We start from the raw sequence: 15,305 nt of genomic DNA, 5'->3' as shown, positions 1-15,305 counted from the left end.
GTATGTGTGTGTGTATATGTGTATATATATGTATGTATGTATATATATATAGATATATAGATAGATAGATATAGATATAGATAGATATAGATATAGATATAGATAGATAGATATAGATATATAGATATATGTATATATTAGATATAGATATAGATGTAGTTAGATAGATAGATAGATAGATAGATATTGTGCATACACACACACAGACACAGACACAGGTCTTCTTTTGTTGGAACTCAGTGACTGTGATAAGAAGTGAACCCTTTCAATAATCGATGGGGCGATAAGGGTGCCCTGTGCCTTTAAGACACTGCTCAGGGTGGATCGGCGTCACTCTTTGACGCTCAGGAAGTGGACTGAATCACCAAAGATTCCCGCAGATTCGATACCGATTGTCCCGATGTTAACTAACGTGCCCAGACTGACCTAAAGCCTTGTTTAAATATCTTTACTTGAAACGATAATGCTGGATGGTTGCGCTCATGAAATTCACCAGAGATTTATGCAGGCTCTTGGGACTCGGGAGCGGTAAGAAACGTCCCCCTTTTCAAAACTTTCTAAACTCACCCTCAACTTAAATTGATCCCTGAAATGATCATCAGACGCGTGTCAAATGAGCTGTGGCTAATATGTAACGATCGGTTTATTGGGCGCTATCTGCGGGACCGCATTTCGCCGTTATTTTTCGTCGTTGAGCTCCACTCGAGTCCTTGGTAAAACAATGAAAGTTCCCCCCTTGCCAGTTACACCCTGACTTGCACCATTTCCAACTTTGCGCGGCGGGTGCCAGAAAACTTGTTGTAATAACGTACTTAAAACACATGCATCCGCGAAGCAAGCGGTAACACGACCGGGCGTAACTGACCCTTGTGTGGCAGGAGAGGTGCGTGAAAGGCCGAGACGAATGGAGATTTGGAGGCGCTTACCCCTGGCCGTGCTGCTGCGATAAGTCCCTCAGAGAGGCGGCAGGAGCCCCGCGGCCCAGGACACGCTACGTGGTACGTCCGGGGCTATAGGAGCACCGAGCTATGCGTCTTCGGTGCCCGGCGTCATGTGCCCACGCTCTGTTCCTCCTCTTGGCTCCCCGGTGACACGGGGCTGCGGAGCGGGCTGGTCTCTACTGGCCGAACGTAGAAACCACACCGGAGGCAGCCGCGTATCCAGAAAAAAAACCCTCTTTTCAACGCCTCTCGTAAGGGAGCTGGTGTTTCCCACGAGATCGCGTTTCCCGTGCAACGCATTTCTGAACCTGCGGCGTCTTTTAATGTCACATAATGTAAATGATTATGACACAATGGGCGTCGGGCTGACCCATCTCCAATGTGTTTCTTCTGTTTTGTGCTTCTTTGCGACCAAGAGCTGTATATTTCACAAATGGTCCATGCCATGTTAACTTTATATCAACTCTGTCCGCAGCAGCTGTGCCTCGCAGCCATGTCCTTTGCTGTAGAAAGACTGTTTGTGACTATGTTCAATGTTGTGTAAACAATTGTGTCCTTCTCCAGTTTTAAAAATCACTTACAACGACTGACATGTGAGGTACTAGTGACTGATTAATGATAAGGTTATGTTCTCTCTCTCTCTCTCTCTGTCTCTCTCTCTCTCCGTAAAGTTGTAATGAAGACCTAAAGAAAAAAGAGAGAGAGAGAGAGAAAAGAGCTATGAAGCTGATTTCCTGGTTAAAGTTCCAGTCCATGGTGATACACTGTTATTTTGCATTCCTGTGGAAAGAGCTTACCTTTCAACTCGACACTAATTCAGGCACAGTCTCCTTGAAGTGGAGTAACAGAGACTCTTTTGTGTTCTTTTGTCCATGGATCTTAGACCATTTATTTGTTAGCAGGACATTCCATTATAGTATAGCCCGATTCAGCTAATGGGATGGAGCTGTGCCTTTGCAGTGGTTGTTTCTTGACATCTGAGTAGTGAGCCAGACGCAGACAGCTGAAATTCCTTCCACTCTCTATGTATGTTTGCAGACACTAACTCCTCTCTATGGTACAATGGTAGACTCTACCACATCTGATGAGACTTAGTTTTGATAGATGGGGAAAAAATGTACTGGAATGTTCATGGTCGATTTGGCCAGCAAAGCTAGACAGTGACTTTTTTTTTGCTTTCTCTAATCATATTTTTAAGTGCACTTATTAGCAGTCTTTAAAATGCTGACCAGATCCCTGTACTCTAGAAAATATACATATCGATGGATAGTGAGGAAGTCCAGTGGCTGCTGTTCTTGTTTTTCCAGCCAGAAATGATACGCAGAGCTTGAACTGCTAGAGCCAAACCGCACCGAGCAGTAGGAGAGTCGCAGTCATTCCCATCAAAGCCTCACGAGTCACAACATGAGTCACAGACCAAGTCTGAGTATGTCACTACTCTGGAAATCTTTGCTTTAGAAATGGAAATCTGACACCACATACTGTAGATTCCTTCGTGGTCCCAGTGATAAGTTTTCTTTTGTCTTGCCATTTGTCTGCTGCCATTGGGGCTAAATCAGCTACAGGGTTCTGGTGTGTCCTTATCTATGCCCCTCTAACACACACACACACACACACACACACACAAATATTACATCCAGGACAGTGGATGTTTTCTATGTTATTTTTCAACCATGTTTCTTTGAAAAGACATGGTGCCCTCAAACAGCAGTACCCAAGGCAGCTGTGTGAGAAACAACTTGAATCAATCTCACCAAGCAGTTTTCTGTTCTGTGTACATATTTGTCTTTTGTTGGGCTACCTGGTTCTTTTTATAAGAAAAGCATTACATCCCCTTTCCTGTCTCCACTGAATGTAATTTCTATCTTAGCTTTTTATTATGAAAGGTCATAGTGATTTGACTTGAGTGCGAACGAGGAAGGAGGAACATGTTTATTTGCCATCCATACACTTGCATAACTGCATACTTGTAGATGTGCACTTTTTTTAATATGGAGTCGCTTACATCTTGTACAGGGCAACATTATTGCAAAGCATTGTTATTAAGTCAAATTACGAACAAAAGGTTTTGTACCTTCTCCGTTTTCTTTGTTAGGCATACTTGCTCTTACCTTTAGTCTGTATAGCTGATGGCAGGTAAAAGATTTGCATTGGATGTAGACGGAAAGAGAAGTGTGTCATCAGATCAAACGATAATGCTGCCTATCTCATCTTGTATCTCACAGGCACAAATCATTATGCACTTTCACCGTGTTTGGGAGTTTTTAATCTTCCATGGGCAGAGTAAAGAAATTTCATTGAAGATATGCTGGTCAAGCTATGTTGCAGAGCTGAAGAACAGATGCCTTGTGTTCTTACCTTGCTACACATTACCATCTGGTAGCACATAATGTGTGTAAACAAGGCCTTGCTGTACAGGCTTTTCCTATACACTATCATTATAAGAACATTAGTCATATTATGAAATTTTCTTTGTTAGAGCTGTTTAAACTAACAACATATCTGGTTCCCAAACACTGACAAAAATGAAGCCAGCAGAAGACAGAGTCATCGGGTTCTAAAGAGCTGATGTACTTTGGATTTCCCAGCAGGTCCCCCTGTCCAGCAGCAGGAGGAGCAGATGGACTGCGGTGCTGTAACCACTGACCCAAGTGATGATGCCGCTTTGTCACAGGTAAACAAATAGTGTCAGCCTGACAGGGCAATGTCAGGACTGCAAGGCTGAAGGTACAACATGCAATGTTCGACTGCGTGTGTGTGTGTGTGTGTGCGTTTGTTAAGGATGCATTAAATGGGGAGGAGGATTTGAGTGAGGAGGAGAAGGTCAGACGGAAGGCAGAGCGACGCAAAGCCAAGAGGAAGGTGAGCACACAAATCATTACACCCTATAAAGATCCCTATTTGTTGCACTTTTTCATAATTAAAGTGCATAATACTACATATGATGGGTGATGTGTGAAGTACTGCATCTTTTTCAGCGCCGTCGTAAACGTAAGAAGCAGGAGCAGGTAAAGCAAAATGAGAGTGCTGAACAGGTAAGAGTCACGTTACTCCTAAGAGTGCAGTCTATATTTGCCTTTACTGTGAATAGCTGGACATTTATATGCTCTGATGCATTAGGATGATGAAGATGAGGATGGAGGTGCAGAGTCTGAACTGGATGAAAGCGAGTCAGAAGCAGAAGTTGGTGCTGAAGAGGAGAAGGAGGAGGCAAAATCATCAGCCTCACACAAATACGGTGCCACTCCAGTCATGGGCCCTACAGGAATCAAAGGTCATCAGAAATGCCAAGCCAGATCCACTGAAGAGGTAGGGGCAGTATACTGGAGTGTTTTGCACGTATGACTCCTCTGTTGCTATCATTTGTAGTCATTAGCCGTTGGTGCTTAAGAGAATGCAGGTTTTTAACTCCAGCCAAAAAAAATTCAAGTGGAAATATCAACATTATATATCACATCTCCAGCTTAAGTAAACGAATCAGTTGCTGTGGTATTTGTTTGAATTGAAAGGCCTGTATGCTTGCAGGCCTGAATGGCACATGACTGAACACCAATGTCTGACTTTCTGTGTCCCACAGGAGCCTGAGTGGGATGAGAGCAGTGCCTTCTTTGCTAATGCTGCTAGCCATATCAAACCCAAAGGATCAAGTCGCAAGTCCAAAGAAAACAAGGAGAACGAGGCCAGGAGAGAGGTGAATACATGCTAAGGATAATGTAAGATGAGTAGGAATAGCAAGAGCACATTCATTACTACCCACTATTTTTTTTTTGTGGGAGCAGTGTGTTCCTCTGGTAGCTCCAAAGTCTGATGTGTGGAAAAGTGGATTTTGGACCATGAAAGCCTACAAAATAGTTGGCAATAATTGGCATCTGTCAATGACAAAACAAAGTGGATGCATAAAAATAAAAGACTCAACCAGCTGCTAGAAACGTCTTTATTGTTTCTGCAGTTAAAAGAATTCTATATGTCTATATGCATTATTTGTCAGCAGTAAATGTATTTATGCATCCATTTGAAAAACCAAATCACAGCATTTCCTATTGAGTATGTTCAGAACTTCACGATCAAGTACATTTTCGCAGCTGTGAACATTAACTTTTTCTTCCAGACAAATGGAACTGACAGCATAACCAAGAAAAGCACATCACTGACAGGTGAGGAATTATTTCTGAATAGCAGGGTAGATAACCAGCCTTTTTAAGCGTTTAAGCGTTGGAATAAATTATTGATTACACATCCCTTTGTAGAAGCAAGTCTGTGTGTAGCACTGCGTTCAGTTGAGCCCTCAGGCTACCGGCTCACCAGAGAATTATTTACAAGCATTTTTTATTTTTTTCCTTTCTCGTAGAAAAAGGGATAAAGCTGGTGCAAGAGGGGCAGTATGCACAAGCAGTCGTTATGTTTACAGAAGCCATCAAATGTGATCCAAAAGATAACAGGTACATCATCTGTGGTCATGAGACGTTTAATACTAAAGAAGTACATACATTGTAGACACACGTGACATAATCCTTTAGCAATTTTTTAAAATTACGTTCCGTAGGTTCTTTGGGAATCGGTCCTATTGCTATTACTGCTTGGAGCAGTACCCTCAGGCCCTGGCAGATGCTGAACGCTCCATTCAGCTGGCCCCAGACTGGTCCAAAGGACATTTCCGCAAGGGCAGTGCTCTCATGGGCATGAAGGTGAGTACAGGCTGCTGTGGTCAGGGGGTAAAAGCATGTAATCAAAGAAATATCTGATGGATAGCTTCAATTTCAAGCCTTTGTGGTAAGATTAACCTGTACTAAATAATTTTTGTTTGTGTTGTAGCGGTACAGTGAGGCAGAGAAGGCTATGGAGCAGGTGCTAAAACTGGACAAAGACTGTGAGGAGGCTGTCCATGACCTCTTCAACTGTAAAGTGCTGCAGTTGATGGTAAAGGCACCCACACAGTGGCAAAGGGTGTTTCTTGTAAACTGGTAGCTGTGAATGTAAATACCCAAAACTTTCCATCTTTAGAAGCAACATTATGTTAGTAAACTAGTCAACTTGACTTAAAGCTTAGTTCATTTGATTATATTTTTCTGACCGATTATTAATTTTTCTCTGTCCTTTCCTCAGGAGCTTGGTTTTGAAGAAATGCAAAGCGTCCAACTGCTGGAGAAATTTTCAACTGTGCAGGCAGTCCAGGCAGCTTGTTTGGATGCTGCCAGGGGTAAGATCCCATGTACATATTTTATTTTAAAAAAAGCGCTGCACTCTCTTTTTGACGCAGCAGAGCAGTAATGTACAGAATAGGCTATATTCTAAAAAAATACAGCTGTTTTTCTCTTTTTGCTTTCCAGCTGGGAGCCAAGATCCATCAGTTGCGCAACCAGGGTAGGTGACCATTTGTTTGTCCAATCAAAGCTAGGGGTCAGAAGGGGTAGTAGCCTATCTTGTGGCTAGAATGGATTATGTTCACCTTAGTTTACGCATCAGTAAACGAAGGCTGCCACACCTTAAGTGTTCATTTGAAAATTAGCAACAACTTGTGTATTTGGACTTGGACTGTTCTATTGCTTTTAGTCATATTCTCTTTCTTTTTTCTTTAGAAGCCCTTGCCCATCTCTGTGGGTAGGAAATGTGACGACTGAGCTAACTGAGAAACACCTATGGGACCTTTTTAAAATGTATGACCCTAGTCCAGCAAATATTTGATACCGAGTTGAAATCAGACCAGTAATTCAATAACTTGATAGACATTTCGGCAAACAGTGGTGTTTTTACCTCTTTGAGCAGAAACATGGAAATCTAATATTTAACTAAGGTGGTTATTAACTTGTCTGTTAAGTTGTTTGCTTTACATTGTAGGCATGGTGAGATAGAAAGTATCCGTGTGCTGCATGAGAGATTCTGTGCCTTTGTCAACTTCAAGAATGCAAACATGGCAGCTCGTGCCATGGAGAAACTAAATGTGAGTACCTATTTGGTTCCCCTCTCTCAATCCTGTGCCTGTGTTTGAAGACATGGTTATAGATTTACAGTTGCATGTATGCTTCCTTTTACAGGGTTATTGTATTGAGAACACACGTTTAGTGGTGCGCTATCCTGACCGTCGCACTCAGAGGGTCCTTCCCATTCCCCTTAAGACCTCTCTCCCTGTCACACAGCAGGCAGGGGCAGCTGCTGGGTAAGAAGCACTTCAGCCTACCTGTACAAACTCTCCGGGTCACTGAAATTACACAGTGAGGCTTAAGTTTTCATTATTTTTAAACTTAATGTGCTCTCTCTGTGTCTTTCTCTTGTTTCATCTTCCTCTCTGCCCAGACCTCGACGACGTGGCCCAGTGAATGGAGATGAGTGTTACTTCTGGAGAACCACTGGCTGCCATTTTGGGGACAAATGTCGCTACAAACACATTCCTGATCAGAAAGGCAAGGACAGAAAGCCCTGGCAGCCTTGAACTCAGGCTACTGTCTGCCTCAGTAGTGTGCAGGAAGCTGGGATACACAGACTGAGCCAAAGGAGCCGGTACACATGGACCAGGTTCTCTGGGCTAAAAATATTAACTTTGGCAGAATGGACCAGAATAGTCAAAGGATGAGAGCCAACACTCGGGCTCTAAGGCTGGGATAGTCACACATGTGCCACCAAGGACTGGGAGTACGAAGGTTTTTATTTCAACCAAAGACTATAATGGATGATATGGCTCAATAGTACAACATTAACCAGGAGGAGGGACAAAATCACCTGGCGTAGTCTTTGCTTTGGATGAAAACCTTCATATTTGTAGCCATACATGGTACATGGTGACCTATTCCTGCTTTAAGGGATACAACCTAACCTCACAGGCCTACAACAGAATGGGGAAGTCAAAGTGCCTGGGTTCACTGTTGAAAAAAAAAAATTGCTCTGTCATGTAAAGAAGTAATGAAAGGACTCGAATTGGATTTTTCAGGCCAAGCTTCTTCAGTGTTGATCCACTTGACCTTCCTTCTTTAGAAATTCCATCACAAAGCAGTGTTCCTCCCTATTTTTAAAGTACAGTAATTTGATCATTACTCTAATTTGCAGTTTGTGAACCTGATTTTTAACAGTTTAGGTTTATCCATGGTTCACAACTGCTCACATCAGGCTGTGGTTCATACAAGGGCTCCATTTCCTATTTTTTTTTTCCTGTGCCAATATCAGCACATTTTCCAAGAGACCAAAGACTTTCTAACAGACGTACTTACAATTTCAGTACCTCCCCTATGCAGATGAGTTCTTCTTTTTGCCAATAAGCTACAGAGACCCAGAGAGGTGCCTCTAAACTGTGTTATGTAGCCTTAGTTAAGATGATCATACTTGGGTAATTGGACATAACACCCACAAACTGAACTTGAGGGATTGCAGGATTGTATGTATTAATGCATGGATTAGGTGTATATCTCACTTTATTTGCTTACGGGCTGCCCTATCGTTGAAAGATTGAATACACAGACTTCATGTCTGTTAAGTTGTTGTGACAAGTTATGGAGGACTCATTGTCCTTTATAACAATACTTGTAGGGTGTAGAAAAAGCAATAGAAACACCTGACAATATCGTGCAATGCAGCAGATGAATACTACCTTTATGAAGGCTGTAGTTTTCACTTCACTTTGGTGAGACTCTGTCAGAGAGGTGTTGTTTTAACCCTATGGCAATTTTGCGGTCACAGTTTTCGGTTATGTTGTATTGGATTGTATAAAACGTCAGGTGTGAGGTTCTTCCCTTCTCCCTGTTTTGTGGACTAGAGAGGAAAGCTAGTAGAGGCACTGATCTGGGTACCCAATGCAAAAAATTACTGTCTTCATTCATTCATTTTATCTTAGCATTAGAATATGCAATATGCTTTCTTAGTACATTTTCATAGCAAACATCACAGTGTTGTATGTCTATGCAAAAGAAAAGTGCCAACTTGATTGTTAGTTCTGTGTCAGACATACACACATCCATGTCTATGACAGGCGTGGCGATGTCACTGATAGTATGCTATAGGACAGTGCCTTGCAAAAATCTATGCCTAGTCATGTGCACACACACATTCATGGCCATGTGTGTTACATGATCCACTAACAGAACTTTTGAACCTTGAAAAGCAGTGTTTTTGACCTTACGGCCTCCATTTCAGTATTTCAGTGAACCAAAGAATGCCTCATCTGATGGCTCCGCACTGAAAACGCCTCATTCTTTCATGAGTTTCAACACTAGACAGTGCATTAAAACCTACTGTCATGTGTTTGTATCATCCACTAGACAACTGTCACGGCTGCAACACCTGGTTGAAGTCCACACTACATTCGCTTGTAAACTATGCACAGCATAGTGAAAGTATTTATTGTCTTATTTATACTAAGTTTTTTTTTTTTTTTTTAACACCATACCCTGGGAGCTGAATGCAGCTTTTAAATTAGTGACCTTTTTTGTCTTTTACTATATGGTAGGTGAATGAAAAGTCCACTTTTCTGCTTATTTCTGGCATTATTAAAAAACATTTGGTGCAAATACTGTCACATGCTGCACTTCTGCTTTTCTCATTACTTTATGTCTTGTGGCTAAAACTTGTGAAAAAGGAATTGGACACCAAACCTTTACACTGCACTTGCTGATTTAACTTGTTTCTTATTTGATTGTTGTTGTTAACCATGGCTGCTCGGTGCATTTAATTTGCAGACTTGATATACATTGGATATAACCATGGGATATTCTAATTTCATTTTATGGATATTTCAGATTGGATGAAAGATTCCCCTGGGTTTAACATCAGTTATTTGGTGTGTCTTTAGTCTTTTACCCACGTTCAAACTATTTCAGAAAAATGCATTTTTAATCATTATGTACACATTGATAACCAGAGCGCTGCAATTCTGTTAATCCCCCAGATATTTTGTATTGTCGCACTGCAAAAGAGAGTATTTTATATTTAATAAACGAACCACCTGTACCACCTGCTTCTGAGTCCATACATGTGTAATGGCACAACCTGAGGAAAAAATGTCTGATGTATGCAGGTACTAATTTCTTGCAGTGTTATGTGGTTTTCCTGACTTCCACAAGGCGGCAGTGTTGCACTTGATAAGTTGGTGACATTGTCAGTGAAAACCTAACAAGCTTAATTCATGTATCATCTTTTTTGATCTTTAGGAACCAAGACATTGCTCTAAATTATTCCTCATGCTCAAAACCCTGAAGAAGTAAATCAAAGCAGACCAGGCTGGTGTGTGTGTGTGTGTGTGTGTGTGTGTGTGGGGGGGGGGGTATGGTAACCCTTTATTCATTAAAAGAAATCTTGTGTGGCCAGCATGAAAGATGCAATAGGGAATCTGTAACCACCCAGACCAGTGGGAGATGGAGACATGACTAACACGACGGAAGATGTGTGGGAAAATCAACCATTGTGCCACAGGTGACATTTTGAGTAGAGAGGGACAGAGGCCTGATGCCACCTGCGACTGCATGTGCAGTCCGTGCAAGTGTGAGAGTGCAAGATGCCGCAAAATTAAATGGACCAAATTTATACGTGAAGTTTAGTTTACTCATCAAAATCAGTACTATTCAGTCTGTGAAAGAAACTGTATAAAGTCTTCCAAAGTTTAAAAAGTAACCCTGACAATGTCGTTAGGGTTATTTCAGCTCTGACTGAAGATTTAAACATTTCAACAAGAAGCCTGCATTACAAACTAGGTGTGAGGTTTGAAAAGTGGGCATTTACAAGGGAGGCAGGGAGGGTTTAATGAAAAGGTGCTACAGAGTTGCATTATGGGAAATGTAGGATCCAGTGTTTTTGGAGTTTGACTCATCCTCTGCTGCTATGATATTGACTTCTTTTTTAATTCACCTGACTATGTTAAGGTACAGTGTAAAATTGCATGCTTATCCTTTAAAGTTACTGATTTTAGCCTGTATGAATATCTGCTCATTTTCAGTCATTATATATCAGATTCAAGTGGGCGTGTGCAGGTATACGCTGCTAACACCCTACATTTTAGCCCCATTTTATATAATTTTTTTTTTAACCTTAAAGTCAAATTTAACCCCACCTTGAGGTTAAGGAAAGGATGGCCTTTGATGCGCGATCTAATGAGGTCGACCTCTATGAACAGTTCTCTGCACCCTCAGCCCTACAACCTATACAGCATACCCTCTATACTGTATGTGCTTACATGCTGCAATAGTCAGTATGAAAGTAAAAGCATTATGAAAGCCTGGAGAGACGGCAGTGGGGGTGAGCATGAGGAGGTGCTGTCGTTTGAAAAGGCACTTGTTTATTGTTGGAGAGCGTGTATTTATTTCATGCCTCCACAGATTGTGGGTAAGGGCAGAGCCGGCTCGGTCGGCGTAATTAGAGAGGTGTGGGGGGGGGGCTGCTTCGCTCAAATACTCTTAGCCCTATGAGCCCTCCAAGAACCCTGTAATGCACTCTCTGTAGCACACATACCCACTGAGCTGTCGAGTACTGGCACACAGGCAGGGTCACCTGTCGAGTCTAGTTTGATTAGTCTGATATGCAACAGTGCATCACAAGTTATTATAAAAGAACATCACACATAGCAATGATATTTTTAGTTTGAACCTTAACACTCCCCTTTTGCTTTTTTTTTTTCTTACCTTTCCCTTTCTTCTCCCTGTCGGCCTTGGAGATCCCTCTGATTTGGCCCCGCTAATACGGGGTCTGCTCTTCCTGTTCGGGTTTACCAGTCAGGGAGGGACTACCATCCTGCCACCCAGTTGCACCTTCACTGGCACACACAAACATCTCAATTACAGCTTCAAAGTTTAAATGTGTGCACACAAATAAACACATATGTAACGTATTATTATTTTTGTCACCCTTTTGGAAATCTGCATACGAAGTGTTTTTATGGTTGTGGTTGATGTTTCAGGTCCTGCCTCCCCTGTCACGATTGTAATTTTTCGTGTCTATGAATAAACCTTGCTGCCTTAAAAAGGTGCCCACCGAGGTTTACTTAAACTGAAATACAGTTTATCAACACAACACCCTGAGGCCAAAAATTTCCATGTAGCTAAATTTGTCACAAATCCTCCTGAAATGACTCAAAAATAAACAAACAGGTTTCAAGCATGTAGAAAGGTCTCAGCAGAAATCTGGAGGAAACCTCAATTGGACCAGGACGGAGCCATGAAGTGACCCCAGCTAGAAAAGCCAGAAACAGGACTTTTCCCTATTGTTTTTTTTTTTTTTTTTTTAAAAAAAATCTGAATCTACAGTGATGAGTTATATCTTTGTGTTTTCTACACCATGATGATAGGTTAGACTACAGTAACATACTCCCGGGCAGGGATGGTATGGCATATTCTCATCAGTCACGTTCACCATGGCTACGGTGAGACTGGGCCCGTTTTAGATTCGGTGGTTTGTGGCCATCTCAACAAGGAAATATCTACCCTGTGGTATAGGGTGCTTCTTTAAGACACTTGGAACTTGATGTTTGAAACTATTCTGGAACCAGAGTCCTTCCTGTTGGTCACACTGACACACGTTCACCCTCAGGTTTTGTAACACTCTGAACGTACAGTTGTGTAAAGCATCTTCAGCCCATTGGACAAGAGAGCTGACGAGAGGCCCAATCAGAGTAAAACACTTGACTGAACAATCAAAATGTGCTCCGTTATGTATTTCTGCTAAGGCACTAGAAATTCCATCCTGAAACTGATGAGTCTCATGCTTGCTGAAGACTAATATGCGAAAAATTCACCCTTGCACTCATTTATCTGTGAGGAGCGACTGTCCCGTGTTTCATCCCCGACCTCATTCAGCAATGCTTAAAAGTATTCATCCACAATTATACAAATGTCGGCGTTGAAAGAAAGAAACAGAATAAGTCAAACTGACAAATCTCCCATCAGTGGAGGGAACCTGCCACTTTGATATTTTTAGATTTTGTAGGAACATTGTTGAGGCATTATCTAATAAACCAGCTTTACATTTTAGCACGTGAGTTACGTAAATACTTCTGTATGAGTGTAAGAGACCTAGAGGGAAAGAGAGCACGGGAGGAGTGAGGGAGGGAGGCAGGGAGGGATATAGGGAGAAGGAGGGAAGAAGGGAGGATTGACTAAGGAGAGCATTTAGTGGACACACTCCTTCACTCAGTCACTCTCCCCTAGGCGGTGACGTCCAACACTGACAAACCTTTGCTGCCTGCCAGGTGAGTGAACTTTCACCTTACCCTCTCCTTTTATATTTTTTCTTGGAAAAAGATTGTTGGAATTTTTAAAATGTATTTATTTTATTTTTTTTTTATACACATGTATCTGTGTGAAAGTGTAACAGGTGTTTTTAACGTGTTTTAGATATAGGCATAGGCTGCTTTTGATAGGCTCTCTTGATTCTTGACTTTGATTAGATTCATCTTAAAAATCAGTTTGCTCTAATGCTGCCAAAGTTCAAACATTTAGAGGAAATATCTGTCATCTAAATTTTTGTTCTTACACTGAATTAAGCAGCAACAATAGATATAAAGTATAAGGCTTTTTGAAATAGGCGCTACATTTCTCTCAGTATACTTAACTGAGGTTTACTCTGCAAAGACTATTTCCTTGTTGTTGGTTTGTTCCTTTACAATTTCATCATCACAGTAGAAAAAGAGATTGTGTATTTTGATCTGTGGCCTGCAGTGATATCGTGTATCAGTGTCTATCTCCACCGCTGCCCTCTTGTTTGCCTGTGACACTAACCAACCAGACACTTCATGTCTGGTTGGTTAGCCTTGTGTGTGGGGGGGTGTTTATTCACTTGAATTGCTAATTATATGCCTATGTTTGACATGAGAGAAAAGCATTCATTGTGTGCGTTTTGGTCTCCCACTGCATCACTGCAAGATTTATGCTGCAGCGGGCTGCTAAAATCAAATGTGGAACTGCAGAACAAGTGAAGTGTCTCTCCGATTCTCGGCAGACAGCCTGAGCTCTCACTTCAGCGGCGACGGTCTCAGCAAAACCGCTCGTTTCCAGGTGACGGGGAAGAGCACTGCCGGTGGATGTGCTCTGCCACTGAGCAGACTACCGGGATTTTTTTTTTTTTTTGTCCAGAGGATGTCACCGTTGGTCCGTTTAACGACCGGGCCTCTCAGGCTCCCTGCTGGCCGTTTGACTCGCGCGGCGGGGAATTACTCGGTCTTCACGCGCGGTAGTTTTAGTCTCAGGGTGTATCTATAATTGACGAGAGATGCGTTTCATTACAGGGGGAATTAGGCCTGTAAGCTTTATACGGACTGCTTGACTGACAAGGCCAGTTCCGTGACTCCGCCGCTCAGTTTAACGTGAATGAATAAAACAAGGTGCAACGTCGTCTAATTGAACAAAAGCAGGAAAAACCGAATGACGAACTGTTTCAACCTTTACCTGCAGGCCCCGTCCTCGCCGTCACGATGACCCGCGCCCTCTGCCTCAGCCTCCTCCTCCTCCTGCTGTCCCCCAGCTCTCCCGCTCGCGCCGAACCTCGGCGGGCCACGGCCTCTCAGCGCCGGCCGGCTCGCGCGCCAGCCGCCAAGGTGCGTCTGGCGGGCAACTTCGCGCGCGAGCCGCACGAGGGCCGCGTGGAGGTGCTGCACAACAACACCTGGGGGACCGTCTGCGACGACGAGGTGAACATCAAACTGGCCAACGTGGTGTGCCGAGAGCTGGGTTTCCAGGCTGGCATAACGTGGGCACACAGCGCCAAGTACGGAGAGGGAGAAGGTGAGCGCACTTCCTGTGCCAAAATAGGAACTCGGTCATCAGAAATTTCACTGAAGGATGGTTAAACGCCACTTTCTGTTAGAGGGCCAAAGCTGAGCTGATTTGAACAAGCTATGATAGGCCTCGACATTTTGACACGTCAGGGAACCCAATGGCGTAATGAATGATGTCGGTAGGGGCTGCAGTCCATTTAGTCTTACTAGTTTATGAGTTTCAGAGTCCTGCCGCTGTGCATGCTGGCTCTCTGACGAGGCCTACCGGCAGACGTGTTTAGAACAGAGCCATCGTACTTGTATGAATTACACATGTGCTCTTCCTACTATGACAGGACAAAAATGTCTGCTCTGAAAAAAAAAAAAAAGGCCCATCAGATTGACATAGTCATTTAATAGATTTAAGATGTCTCAGACTCTATGGCAAGTGACCATGCCGGACCATTTTGTCCCAGCCGCTGTCCTCCAAAACTTCCATGCTACAGTGTGCTTGCCCCACAACTCATGAACTGTATGGCTTCATGACAAGACTACCAATTAAGACATCCAAAATAACTAACATCATAAAGTGACAAAGATAACCTTTTGTGGGATTGGATACTACATCTTGTTTAGATCGCCTGGCAGGCTGGTAGAGGAAATATATGGGCTGAAAAAGGACATTTGTTTTAGAATAATGACAG

At 42.7% G+C, this 15,305-nt stretch overlaps 2 protein-coding genes and 1 long non-coding RNA gene across 7 annotated transcripts in view; 2 read left to right on the top strand and 1 right to left on the bottom strand.

Annotated features, from left to right (window-relative positions):
• The first annotated feature begins 325 nt into the window (after positions 1–325).
• Positions 326–10,129, top strand: zgc:123010 (uncharacterized protein LOC641500 homolog). 4 transcript variants are annotated; one of them, XM_040139106.1, is made up of 17 exons: positions 1,376–1,697; positions 2,249–2,367; positions 3,530–3,615; positions 3,723–3,803; positions 3,920–3,976; positions 4,062–4,250; positions 4,519–4,632; positions 5,050–5,095; positions 5,290–5,380; positions 5,485–5,626; positions 5,754–5,858; positions 6,045–6,138; positions 6,269–6,302; positions 6,518–6,595; positions 6,777–6,879; positions 6,974–7,095; positions 7,233–10,129. In XM_040139106.1, exons 2-17 carry the CDS (start codon positions 2,346–2,348, stop codon positions 7,366–7,368), a joined length of 1,500 nt encoding a protein of 499 aa, XP_039995040.1. In that variant the 5' UTR covers positions 1,376–1,697; positions 2,249–2,345; the 3' UTR covers positions 7,369–10,129. The 4 variants fall into 4 exon arrangements, with proteins under 4 accessions (XP_039995039.1, XP_039995037.1, XP_039995041.1 ...); XM_040139105.1 differs by lacking the exons at positions 1,376–1,697; positions 2,249–2,367 and adding an exon at positions 326–528 and having other exon boundaries at positions 3,533–3,615; XM_040139103.1 differs by lacking the exons at positions 1,376–1,697; positions 2,249–2,367 and adding an exon at positions 326–528.
• Positions 5,530–14,776, bottom strand: LOC120796359. Of its 2 annotated transcripts, none has more exons than XR_005708374.1 (3): positions 14,294–14,776; positions 11,537–11,667; positions 5,530–5,640 (listed from the first exon to the last, which is right to left on the bottom strand). It is a non-coding gene; the product is annotated as an uncharacterized LOC120796359 (long non-coding RNA). The 2 variants fall into 2 exon arrangements; XR_005708375.1 differs by having other exon boundaries at positions 11,537–11,662.
• The window catches only part of loxl4 (lysyl oxidase-like 4), a 24,409-nt gene continuing 23,350 nt past the window's right edge, over positions 14,247–15,305 (top strand). The window contains exon 1 of the mRNA XM_040139102.1: positions 14,247–14,629. Coding sequence (XP_039995036.1) covers positions 14,320–14,629 — 310 coding nt within the window. The 5' untranslated portion in view covers positions 14,247–14,319. The remainder of the gene's footprint in view (positions 14,630–15,305) is intronic.

The sequence above is a fragment of the Xiphias gladius genome, chromosome 11, assembly GCF_016859285.1.
Source record: "Xiphias gladius isolate SHS-SW01 ecotype Sanya breed wild chromosome 11, ASM1685928v1, whole genome shotgun sequence".
NCBI classification, from domain to species: domain Eukaryota; kingdom Metazoa; phylum Chordata; class Actinopteri; order Istiophoriformes; family Xiphiidae; genus Xiphias; species Xiphias gladius.
Note: the sequence above shows the minus strand (reverse complement) of the source record. Positions and strands in the feature narration are given on the sequence as shown.